At 43.5% G+C, this 12,327-nt stretch overlaps 2 protein-coding genes across 2 annotated transcripts; one reads left to right on the top strand and one right to left on the bottom strand.

Annotated features, from left to right (window-relative positions):
• Positions 1-250: 250 nt before the first annotated feature.
• On the top strand, positions 251-8,729 carry slc23a4 (solute carrier family 23 member 4). Its single transcript, XM_030096332.1, has 11 exons — positions 251-364; positions 1,535-1,692; positions 2,972-3,131; positions 4,506-4,687; positions 5,033-5,153; positions 5,241-5,397; positions 6,246-6,499; positions 7,106-7,270; positions 7,361-7,469; positions 7,559-7,654; positions 8,308-8,729. The coding sequence occupies exons 1-11, from the start codon at positions 251-253 to the stop codon at positions 8,574-8,576; spliced, it is 1,785 nt and encodes a 594-aa protein (XP_029952192.1). The 3' UTR covers positions 8,577-8,729.
• A 272-nt stretch (positions 8,730-9,001) lies between these two features.
• On the bottom strand, positions 9,002-11,900 carry LOC115392266 (protein FAM180A-like). Its single transcript, XM_030096834.1, has 3 exons — positions 11,748-11,900; positions 9,696-9,793; positions 9,002-9,616 (listed from the first exon to the last, which is right to left on the bottom strand). Exons 1-3 carry the CDS (start codon positions 11,824-11,826, stop codon positions 9,290-9,292), a joined length of 504 nt encoding a protein of 167 aa, XP_029952694.1. The 5' UTR covers positions 11,827-11,900; the 3' UTR covers positions 9,002-9,289.
• Positions 11,901-12,327: the final 427 nt, after the last annotated feature.

The following is a 12,327-nucleotide window of genomic DNA, read 5'->3' as shown; positions in this document are numbered from 1 at the left end:
ACACTGTTTGATGAGAGGAATAGAAGCAGCTTTTTTTTCAACCTGGTTATTTTAGTTTTATCCTCACTTGTCTCTTTCTCATATTTGCTTTATCATGGAAATGATTGTGACTACAAATCTGACATGAAGTCTGTAATCTGTCATGGCTGCTGATACTAATGTATGGCCACTCTGCTGTTGTCCGGCTTGAAATTCCCTTTTCCCTTAAAATGCTCGTCTCTGCATCAAGCTGGAAGGACGCTTCTGCGACATGACTGACGCCGGAGAGGAGCTGCAGTCCTCGCTGGACGAAGACACCAACAAGCTGGCGTACTGCGTGACCGACGTTCCTCCCTGGTATCTCTGCATCATCCTGGGCATCCAGGTACGCCGGCGGGAGGACGACCGGGGCTCGTCGGGCCTCCGCCCTCCTTCCCTTTGTGCTGAGATGAAGAGGCTCCTGAGCACGGCGGCTGTTGTTGCAGCACAACGCTGTCATGTCCACAGCGTCACATGACAGCTTCTGTTTGGCTTCGTGGCGTTTTGTTTATGAAGGTGTAAGACACGGGCTGAGGAAGTAATGTGTTCCTGTAACATTCATCAATAACATGCTTCAATTTAGTAAAACTGGCATATTTATATTCCATGAAATCTGCAGGAGAAAATCTACTTCTGTTGTCTTTCTCTGCTCCTGTTCACCTGAGGACAATGATGATATAATGATAATGAGAAAAATATTGATTTGCATGGAGACTTTTATACAATAAAAGTAACTCACAACAAATTACAGTGAATATATACATCAAATACACGTAAATCAGGGTTGTTAAAGTCATTTTCCTTTCAGGGGCCACATGCAGCACAATCTGATCTCAAGTGGCTCAGACGAGTAAATAACAGCATGATAATATTTCAATAAATACAAGTCTGAATAGCTTTGTTTTAGTGCAACAAAGTATTAATATATCATTAAGAAGTTCACATTTAGTGAACAATCCTTTAACAACATGTGACAAACCTGAAATTTGAATGAAAGAACAGTATTTTGAACAGTAGTTTTCACTATTTACAATATTTACACATGAATGTAGAAGGATGGTTCATATTATGAGCAGAATAAGTTGTCACTTCCGGGAAATAATCCTTAACGCTGACACATTTTACATGTGTGGTAACCCTGATCACCTGAACCGTCTCACCACATACTAGAAACTCAAGTGCGCCCCTGTTGGTCAAATAACTGTATTGCAGTTGATGTCATAATTTCTCACTGCTGGAAAATTTCATTTTTCTGGCCAGATTGGACTCTCTGGCGGCCACTTCTGGCCCGTGGGCCATATGTTTGACACCCCAGTCTTAGATAGTGTATATTACAGTTCCAGATGTTCCAATGTCTGGACATCTTCCTCCAGCTAACTGAAAAAAAATCTGTATTTCAGCTCCACACCACCTTCACCTGCTTTTTCAATCTTTCAGCCTGTTTTACTTTACTTTGCTTTACTGTCAGTTGTTTGGGCCATGCCCATGGATGAACGTGATCCCTCTGTGTTCGCAGCACTGCTTGACAGCGTTCGGAGGCATCATCGCCATCCCTCTGATCCTGTCTCAGGGTTTGTGTCTGCAGCACGACGGCCTCACTCAAAGCCACCTCATCAGCACTATCTTCTTCGTTTCTGGGATCTGCACCTTGTTGCAGGTGACCTTCGGCGTCAGGTGAGCGACTGCAGCACGGCGGTTAGTAAACGAGCAGCGTGACTGCTGTAATCAGCCGGGTTCCTGTTTGGTTGGAGTCTCTGTAATTGCAGGATGCTTTACATTAATTCACAGTTACTCGCTCCCTCCTTGTTTTTTGTGCTGCATTAATCCGGCGGTACTGGAGGGTGCATTAATGAGGAATTAACCATGCTGCTGCTTCTTGTTAAACAAGCGGAACAGACCAACCTTTGAGCTTTCCTTCTTAACCTGCTATGAACTCTGCAGGCTGCCAAAATTTGCATGCATGACGAACAGTGAAATATTTTACTGTGCTACTGAACACGTTTTCTCTATTAACGGAGACACAACATATCCAGAAACTGTTACATTCTGATTGTTTATGTGGAAATTTCAGTCTTGTTTCGTGTTTATACTGTATTCTAACTCAATGCCTCAATGCCAAGTCATTGTTCCCAGGACTGTTTTCACCTCTCTTCCCCTCGGGGCAGTAACTCATCGCTTGCTCACTGTTTACAAAACAAGTGGCAATTGTGAGTCTTGACACACACATGACGTAAGGGCTGTTGTTTTGGGGGGAAAGTACAAACTTGAACGTGGTTTTGCAGCTCGTCGTAGCATCAGCCTTCTTGAATATTGGTGTCACGGCTGGATTAGCAGAGGAATTTCCATCTTATTATGTTTGGAATCTGGCTCTTGCTAAATCCACATTCTCCTGGCTTAGCACCACTGATGCTTTTTTGTCTTGCACCAAATACCTGGATCAACAATTGCTGTGTGCTACTCCACACACAATCAAAAATAAACAATGCCGATTATTTGTGTACATTACCAGCTTCCATCAAAACCTAAATGAATAGCAATGAGATGCTAGTGTCAGCGTGAAGACTGCTGGAGACTCTTGTTTATGATGTGATGCAGAGTTTCAGCTCAGCTCCAGTCTGACGTGAACTGTTGACAGTAGAGCGAGCCGAGTAATAAGGATCACTACATGGTAGATTACCATAACTGACTTAACTTTCAGTCTAACAGTACATCTTAATGAGAGAGCATCCCTCCGTCTCCACATGATTTAGATCAACTCTTTTCCAACGTATGATTTAAATGAATGAAGCCTGCAGAGAGCAGTTCAGGCTCTCTCACCGTTCTCTACAACGGGGGTGTCAAACATAAGGCATATGAGCCAAAAATGGGCCTGAAATTATATATTGAAGTGAGTTTGACATTTTTGAACACTATCTTCTACCTGACATAAAATATGTCTTCTCTTCATCTCCAGACTGCCGATTCTCCAGGGTGGTACGTTCACCTTGCTGGCCCCCTCCATGGCCATGCTGTCCATGCCAGAGTGGACGTGTCCTGCTTGGACTCAGAATGCCTCTTTAGTCAACACTTCCTCCGCAGACTTCACAGACGTGTGGCAGAGTCGCCTGAGAGCAGTAAGTTAATCTTCACAACATCCAGCATGCTGCGCTCAGCTGGAGCCTGGAGAAAATACTCTTAATGTCAGTTTTTGAGACATATTTCTTGTCAGATTATAATGATGCTTTATAAAAAGGTTTACAAAGGAAATGTAATGTGTGCATATTTCATACTTGCCTGAATAATTGCTTTTTTCCTCCGCTTATTAATACCATTCTCGTTATTCTAGCTGGGGCTTTAGTTAGAATTATATCAAATATACTGTCAGAAGAAAACAGTTTTTTCATAATTTTTTGCTTCATTTAATGCTGGTTTGTCCACTGATTTACTTCATACAACATGGAATGTGTTGTCAGTGTGTGAGTCTCTGTTGACATACTGGAGTCCACCACTGTTTGGAATTTGGAAAGTTGCATTTGTTTAATTATATTTTTCAGTTTAATTGCCCAGATGTTCCCATATCTTTTGCTGCCAAGCTTTTGTCTGTTCGTCTGCTCATGGCGTCTTTTTTCCCTTGTTATTTATATTTATTGTGGCACTATCTGTCCATTTGTTTGAGAGCAATAAAAATCTCAGGTTTAGCAGCTGTTTGCAGGTACAGAACTTTACCAGTGGTGCAGCTGTTGGTGCTCCAGTAAAAGTTATGGGGCTTGAATGTTTTTCCTGTGCACTCTTACAGGCCAAATACATGTTTTTGAATTTAACCGGTGACTCTCAGTTGCCCCTAGATCTGAATCTAATTGTGTGTGGAGGCCTGTCTCTCTTTGCTGACCCTTTAATAGACCGGCGACATTTCCAAGTAGAACACAGCCTTCGTCCAGAGTTATCTGGGATCATTTCCAGCCCTCTGGGACACAGCAGTGTAGAAGCTGAATTTTGTGGATGTCCTGTTAATTAATGTTAAATAAAATGCTATTTGCAGGCGATCAGAATGCTGTCAAGTCATAAAAAGACACAAACGCACCAAGCAAATTGTGAAAATTGCAAATAAAGCATTGCATTTTTAACACAGCTGACAAGCAGCATTTAGCCCAAAGCTATACTGTCAGTGTGACTTTGTTCAGAACATGCATGCAGAAGGCTGCAACAGTTACAAATGTTTCTTGACCATTCCACTGTATTTTGTATCATTAAAACTGGCTTCATGTTGAGGTTGCAGTGGTTTTTGTAACTTATTGTTCAGATTTAGAATAAAGTGTAAATTTAATGATTATTATGCCACTTTTTCACCAGTCTGTTCCACTCAGGATGAAATTGGGCGGCGTGTGGCCTCTGAACTAAAATGAGTTTGGCACCACTGTCATACCAGAAGGCTCTTCAGCCAGTGTGAAATTAGCTTTTTGCTGCTTAATACTCTGCTAATATTCCGACTGTTCCCGGTGTGTCTCCAGCTGCAGGGCTCCATCATCGTGGGCTCCCTCTTCCAGATGTTCGTCGGGTTCTCGGGGCTCATCGGGCTCTTCATGCGCTTCATCGGGCCTCTCACCATCGCTCCCACCATCTCCCTCATCGGCCTGTCCCTGTTCGACTCGGCTGGAGGAAGTGCTGGAAACCACTGGGGCATCTCTTCAATGTGGGTGACAGTCTGTTCACAGGCTCTTTCAGGGTGGAGAATAATATACTGCAAGAATATATACGCACAATTTTCTCCCCAGATCACTGTGGGAAATACTTTAGGCTATTTTAATACATATTTTCTACTTCAATAATGTGTTATAAGTTCTATTTAATCTGCTTTCACCTTTTCAAGTTTGTACCAAAAAAATTATTCCCTTGAAATCTGTAAACTTTTAATCTCACTGCCAGGGAGGAAAGCCTATTAAAGGGTTCTTGCCCAATAACTTGCATAGTTGCTGTACTTTGCTGTGAGAAGTTGACTCAGCTGTTTTTTTTTTTTTTCCGTTCTTGTTTGGCGCAGGACCACGGCGCTGATCATCCTGTTCTCACAGTACCTCCGTCACATATCGGTGCCCTTTCCAACTTACAGCAAGGATAAGAAACTGCACACCTCCAGAGTCTACGTCTTTCAAATCCTCCCTGTATGTAAGAATAATAAAAAAAAAAAAAAAAAAAATACAGTTTTATTTGCAGTATTTGGGTAAAATACTTTTTGTGTGTCCCTTCAGGTCCTGCTCGGAATCACCCTGTCCTGGCTCATCTGTTACATTCTCACCACCTTTGACGTACTTCCTGCTCAACCGGACATGTACGGTTACCTGGCTCGCACCGATCTGAAAGGAGACGTTATCGGCCAAGCTCCCTGGTTCACCTTCCCGTACCCAGGTACGAGGCTGCAAAACCATTTTGAGGCATATCTTTACTTTTAAAGTGTCACCTTTAGTTGGTTCAGTTGATTTATGTGGTGCTGAATGCAACACGTCGTCACATGGCACTTTGTAAAAAGAAAAAAAATGGAGTAAAACTCACAATTCCACATGAGCCAGCACTGGCAGCAGTGGAAGGGGAAACTCCGTTTTACAAGGAAGAAAACCCCGAGTGTACCCAGACCCAGAGGTGGCAGCGTTTTCAGGTTATGGCATGGCAGGAAAGGAATGGAAAGAACTAAAAACAGAGAGCAACAAACACAAGACAGTCAGGCATCACGGTTAGTGGAAATGCTGCAGGCTTGATGAGAGCAGGAGGTAAAGGTCAAAAACTTTCCGTTTTAGTTTCACACATCTTGCAGGAAAGTACAGAGAGAGGACAGACGTGCAGCAGCGAGGTTCTGAGAGAAGCTCAGAGCTTTTAAAAAAAAGATCCCCCAGGAATCCTCGATTAGGAAAATGCCCAAGGTGATGTGAAGCAGCCCTAACGATAATCTTTATTTAATAGGAATGGTTTTAAGCCTGATCTCAAAAGTCGAGACTGTGTTGACCCTTCGAACTGAAACCGGAAACCGGCGCCACGAGAAAGGAGCTGCTAACTGAAAGCTCTGCCACCGAGTTCTACTTTAGGAAACTCGACCGGCTCTCTGGCCGGAACAAAGTGTTCCAGCTCCTTCGATCATGTTCAGTAAATATGTATTTATCAGCATAACGCTGTGTGGAACAGCGTGGCTCTGCGGATGCATGCAGTGCTGGTTAGACGAACACTTTCCCGGTTTGACTTCCTGTTTCTTTGTGGGGCTTCAGGACAGTGGGGGATGCCGACCGTCAGCTTGGCGGGCGTCGTGGGAATCCTGGCCGGCGTCATTTCCTCCATGATAGAGTCGGTTGGGGACTACCACGCCTGTGCCAGGCTATCTGGAGCTCCGCCCCCGCCCAAGCACGCCATCAACAGGGGCATCGGCATCGAGGGGCTGGGCTGCCTCCTGGCCGGCGCCTGGGGAACCGGCAATGGAACCACGTCGTACAGCGAGAACGTGGGAGCCCTCGGCATTACGAAGGTAAATCTGACCCTGGATCTGCCTTTTAATAACCTCCTCACACACACAACTCCCTCCAGGGTCAGACGTTTTTATAATATTATCATAATAATGAGGAAATGAAACCATTTATAGATTAGGGAGGTGTTATATAAATGACACTTTTGCGGATCATTAATTCATAATGGCGAGCAGGAAAAGTGACCCCCTGTGGTTTCACAGGCAGTATAAGTCATATTCTGTGAGGAAACTTATTTTTGGGGGAATTTATTTTACGGCAATAATGTGAGCAACCACTGGAAGAAGTTAGCAGCGAGTGTGAGTGGCAGCTCTGGATCCAGCATGACTGATCCTCAAGAAACCACATGGAAAAACGAAACACTGCAAACACAGCCCAATACAGAAGCAGCCTCAAAACAAACAAAGACGGGTCTGTGCTCAGCGCTCGGTTGTGTTTTCTCAGTTTATAGCAACTCATTTTCCAGATTGGTGATGATGTTTCCTTGGCTTGTTTGTCGTTTTATTCACTCGCCCGTTTCTTTCAAAGCCCCGACCTTCCAGACCCTCCACGTCTGCAGCAGTGGCGTGTATTTGCAGTGGAGTATCTTCTGTATTGCTGCTGTGCAGGTGGGGAGCCGCATGGTGATCGTGGCCGGCGGGGCGTTGATGGTGATCATGGGAGTTTTTGGTAAAGTGGGGGCTGTTTTCACCACCATCCCGTCGCCTGTGATGGGAGGGATGTTCATGGTCATGTTTGGCGTCATCTCAGCTGCAGGGGTTTCTAATCTGCAGGTACACACTTCCTCCATCTCAGTATGATCCATCGTTATAGTGACCAAAGCATGTTATTTGATAATGGTTGTGTTTTTGTTCTGTATTCAGTACGCAGACATGAATTCATCCCGAAACATCTTCATTTTTGGCTTCTCCATGTTCTCCGGTCTGGTCATCCCTAACTGGATTTTAAAGAACCCCAATGCTATCGCTACAGGTGCATAAATACAACAGAAAGTTAGAATGTTTTTTACTGAACAGGCTGATCTAATGTTTTCTTTTCTTCTGCTTACATTATGTGTCCAGGCGTGATCGAACTTGACCAGGTGTTCCAGGTACTTTTGACAACCAGCATGTTTGTAGGAGGGTTTTTCGGCTTCGTACTGGACAACACAATTCCAGGTATTCTTGAAATGGATTTTCTTTTTAAGTGTTAAAACTGTTTAAATACTCCATAATGACTCATTGTAATATTGTGGTATCAAAGCCATAACAAGACTTTCAGTGTTCTGATTGGTTGTTTTTTTTTCATGCTGTGGAGCGGGTCTAAGGTTGAGGGTGAGAAAAGGAGGCTTTTTCCCCTGTAGCATAGTAAATCTGTGGACCAGTTGAGGCCTTTTCCCAACATTTTGTGCCTTTTACGTTTTGAGAAGACGCCATGATGATAAGAAACAAGCGTGGAGAGAAATGAGGTTCAAGCTAATCCAGAAAACCTCTGGATTGCAATTTGAATATAGAAGAGTCGGTACGGGTTCTTCTTATGTTCTTATTCCCATAAAACATCAAGTACAGTAATATGTGATCTTATTACAGTCGGTCTACGATACAACAGCTTCATTCATCACTTCTTTCATCATGCAGCCAAGTAGAAAAAAAAGAATAAAACCTCCATTAAGTAATCATTTGATAGTTTTACTAGACGAGGTATTTAAAGACATTATGACTAAAGATGATTCAGCATCTCCAAGCTTTATGAAAGGCAAGCAAGAGAGCAAAGCCCCAGAATAGCACGAGGGCGGATTCAGGGCTTAACGCGTTTCACACGTGTCCAACAGGGTCAAAGCATGAACGAGGCATCCTGGCCTGGAACAAGGCTCACAAGGACGACTCCAGCAACACGCTGGAGAGCGAGGAGGTCTACAACCTTCCCTTCGGCATCAGCGCCGCCTTGTCGTCCTCCGCCTGGCTGCGGTACGTCCCGTTCTGCCCCGGCGGCAGGCCCGGATCCCTGGACGGGAGCGGGGCCGACACCAACTCGCTGGAGCCCAAACTGTTCCCGGGACGTCCCGAACCCGCGCAGATCATTGTGGGAGTCGGTCTGTGAGCGGTGCTCTCGTGCCAGCCTGCCATTTTTGGGGATTGTCCAGAAACGGTGCCATCAACGGCAGCTCGGTTTGGACCTTGCGTACTAAAGACACTGTACTGTAACAACATGGCACAGGGTGCTTCAGTCTCCCTTCAGAGGGACTTTCTCTGTCTTTGATTCCAATGTGGACTCTCAATAGACAGACGGACTTTCTACACTGTGTAGGTATCGGTTTGTGCTGCCTCTAGAAGGCCTATGGTGTATGAATCTATATATACACCATATATATATGAAAGTTAGATCTTTTTTACATGCAGTTCTTTTGAATGTGATGTGATGTTGCGAGCAATTTTTAATTGCTTGAGTTTTTATTTCTTTCCAAACAGGTGCTAATGAACAAACACTGGAAGGACATGTGAATGTAGATCATGTTTAAGGCCACAAGCAATATATAGATCCCACCTAAAGTTTCATTTATATAGAGTACAGTACCTCATGTATAAATGAACTTTTAACAGTCAACATTCTGATTGCTTCCTTATCTTTATGTATTTTATCACTTTTTAAGAGGACTTTTCCACCATCCTTTAAGCCTTCATGCATTCAATATGTAACATTGTCTCAATCAGCACGACTGACTCATATTCGTTATTTTTATTTAATTTTTTTTTAATGAATGTGCATATTAAATTCCAACATGGATCCTTATGGTCAACAGCACCAGTGTTCCCTCATTCTGTTGTTAGATCCTTCTTTATGGCTTTGTATAACTGAACAAACGACTGCGCCCAGGCGTCTCTTTGGTGCTCGCCGCTGGACCCGGCCACCTGCTGGGCGGCGTACACCAGGGTCAGCAGGGTGCGCTCAAAATCCTCCTGACGCAGGCGGCAGGCGTAGTTTGAAAGGTCAGATATGAGCCTGAATATGTCCGTTATCTTCTTGGGAATTATCTCCTCGCAAATGACGTCCAGGTTCTTGGTCTTGCGGAGAGAAGCCAGCTCGGCGTCCTTGACTGAAAACGCGCCGCTGCTGTCAAACTGTATCCCGGCCATCAGGATCTGTGTGGCAAACAAAAAAGATGAAAGTGAATCAGTTGTCGATTTTTGTTTCAGGGTTTTCTACTGGGTCAAATTTCACCTCAAATAATAGATGTACGTCACTGAAGGAGCTGTGGAAAGTGGGGTTCATCGGTTCGTCCGCTGCTCTTTTCGTCCTCCTCGCTGCTGGGAATAAGGCTAGTCGGTGAAAAAGAAACAGACGAAACTGATAAATAACAGAAAACATGTTTTCCTTTCAAGTCTCATGACTCGTGACTCATGTGTCTCATCAATTAACCCAAAATTGTCTGTCAGCCGTTCAAAGAGCAGATCTGTGTGACGGGAAAAAACAACAGGATTCGCTGAAGCGATCGTCTGACTCGGGTTCATTCGACCCACAGTCGGAAACGCTGCGGCTGATCTACGACTTCTGAACCCCGCCGTCTCTGACCTGACAGGTGATTTCTATCAGCAGACAACGATACGTGACTCCGAGCTTCAAAGGCGGAGGAGGAATCAAAGGCGGAGCAACACATGGAGGAAACAACCGGCTCCAGATGAGTCTCACATGCAGTGTATGGTCTCAGTGTTTGGTTCTGTTTTTACAACATTCCTTATGCTCAGTATTTAGGACAGGATGTTAACTATGAAAAATATCTTCCAGTCGGTAATGCACTCATAAAGAACTTTCCCCTGAACTTCTTTATAATCTTACGATAAATGGCTGATCTCAGCCAAGTAACAACTTGCCCACATTCAAAGAAAAACTGTGAAACTTCATGGTCGACCAAACTTGTAGAACTCCTTCCACAGCGTGCTTGACTGACGTAGAAACTAAACCGCGGTAGTTTCACCACGTGCATTCAGAATAACCCTGAAATGTCCCATTGTGTATTGGCTTGAAAAAAAAAAAAAACTGATAACACAATAATATTGTGAAGGGATACAATCAGAGACATCATCTGCATGCTGTTTCCTGAGATTGTGGTTTAATAACAATATGATTTTCTGTTCTGGATCTGGAAATGAATGCATAGAGCAGATGAACAGAAACCTTCTCTGTCATTTGAAAAGTGCGTCACTATGAGGCTAGCAGCAATAACTACAATATATATCCTCTATCATGACCTCACACTGTATGCATTATTCATACTGAGTGTATTTTAGTAAAAAACAGCCAAGAACTCACAGGAAAGTAGAGAAAAAATACGGAAACTCTGAAAAGACTTGCGTAAAATGAGTCATCCAGTCAGACGTCAGCTCCTTCAGGTCCTGCCCTCCATGTGTTTATGTCAGACTCAACACGTGGAACCAGAGTTTCAATGAACCTCTGCTGAATCAGATCTTCCATACAGTCAGAATGATTTCTATGAACCTGCACTGTACTGCTTATTTACACATATACGTCCATCTCCAATTACAATTCCACAGCTCATAAAATATGGGCAAAATGAGTGTGAATGCTCTGTAAAGATTTAATAATGCTTCTAGATTTCTGCTGGAAAACACCTGGCAGCAGCAGCTGGCAGCAAAACATTCAGTAAATTGCACAACACTATTAATGTGTCTAACAGATGAGCTTTGAAGAACAATCTAATGCTTAGAATTCCATTTTTATAATGAGGTGCTTCTTTCCTTTTCAAATTCCAGCTTTGAAAGTTGACATCCTGTCTGTGGTGAAGAATCCATAACCAAGACCAGATCGTTAACCAGACCCAGATCTTTAACCAGAACCAAGCAGAACAGTTATTTTTAGACTGAAAGTCTCCTCGAGTTGGAGTAAAAATAAACACTTATCAGATAACTGAGAAATCTCATCTGAATAATGTGAACATTTTTAGCAAAATGCTGTTTATTGATGGAACAAGGGTTTCCTATTTCGATTAAGGCCTTTGTTTTTCTATTAGAAGCAGGTGCAGATGATATTTGCACCAGCTGTAAATGACATTTAAACCTATAAATCATTACAGGTTTTGCAGCAGAGACAAGAACCTGGGATCACTTTGTGAGAGTTTGGATTTTCGTGGGGAAAACACAAATCACATTTATGCTCTTTCAGGTTTAATCTGATAGAAAAACAGAGAAAAGAAAACACAGGTACCTCTGCAAGGGTCATGCAACAACTGAACCACTGGAAGTAACTGAGCTTTACCTTTCCTCTGGCATCGTGCGACCCCTGTCCTGATCCAGCAGTACAGAAGACCAACGATAACCATCTTCCTCGGCAGCATGTCGGCTGATTTACCTTCTTCCACTGCTGTGCCGGCGCTTCTCTGGCATCTCTATCCTCCTCTATGCATGGACAGCCTCATCTACCGTGGCACTACTCTCTTTCTGCATCACTCACACCCTCTGACTCAGGCTGTTTTCAGAAGTCTGTTTCCTCTCCCCCTCCCCTCCTCATTCATTCGCTCTCTCTTTCTGTACCTCTCTTCGGCAGACACTTTCATCTGGTTGTCATCAAACTCACATCTTTGCTTCTCTCTGACCTTTGTCAGGCCCATGTGAGAGGACTTTGAGTCTATTTTTAACCTAATCTTTATCTTCAGCATCGGTATTTTCAAGCATAGTCGACTAATTTTCTCTTTGTTGCCTCTGAAAACTGTTCATTGTCTGCAGATTTATAAAAGTTACAATAAGGTTTACAGTTACTAGTTACATTCATACAAATAAGTGACGTTTCTTAACTCGTTGCTTCTAGAAGTATGTGAAGCAATTACTCTTAAATCTCT

The sequence above is a fragment of the Salarias fasciatus genome, chromosome 7 (assembly GCF_902148845.1).
Source record: "Salarias fasciatus chromosome 7, fSalaFa1.1, whole genome shotgun sequence".
Lineage (NCBI taxonomy): Eukaryota > Metazoa > Chordata > Actinopteri > Blenniiformes > Blenniidae > Salarias > Salarias fasciatus.
Note: the sequence above shows the minus strand (reverse complement) of the source record. Positions and strands in the feature narration are given on the sequence as shown.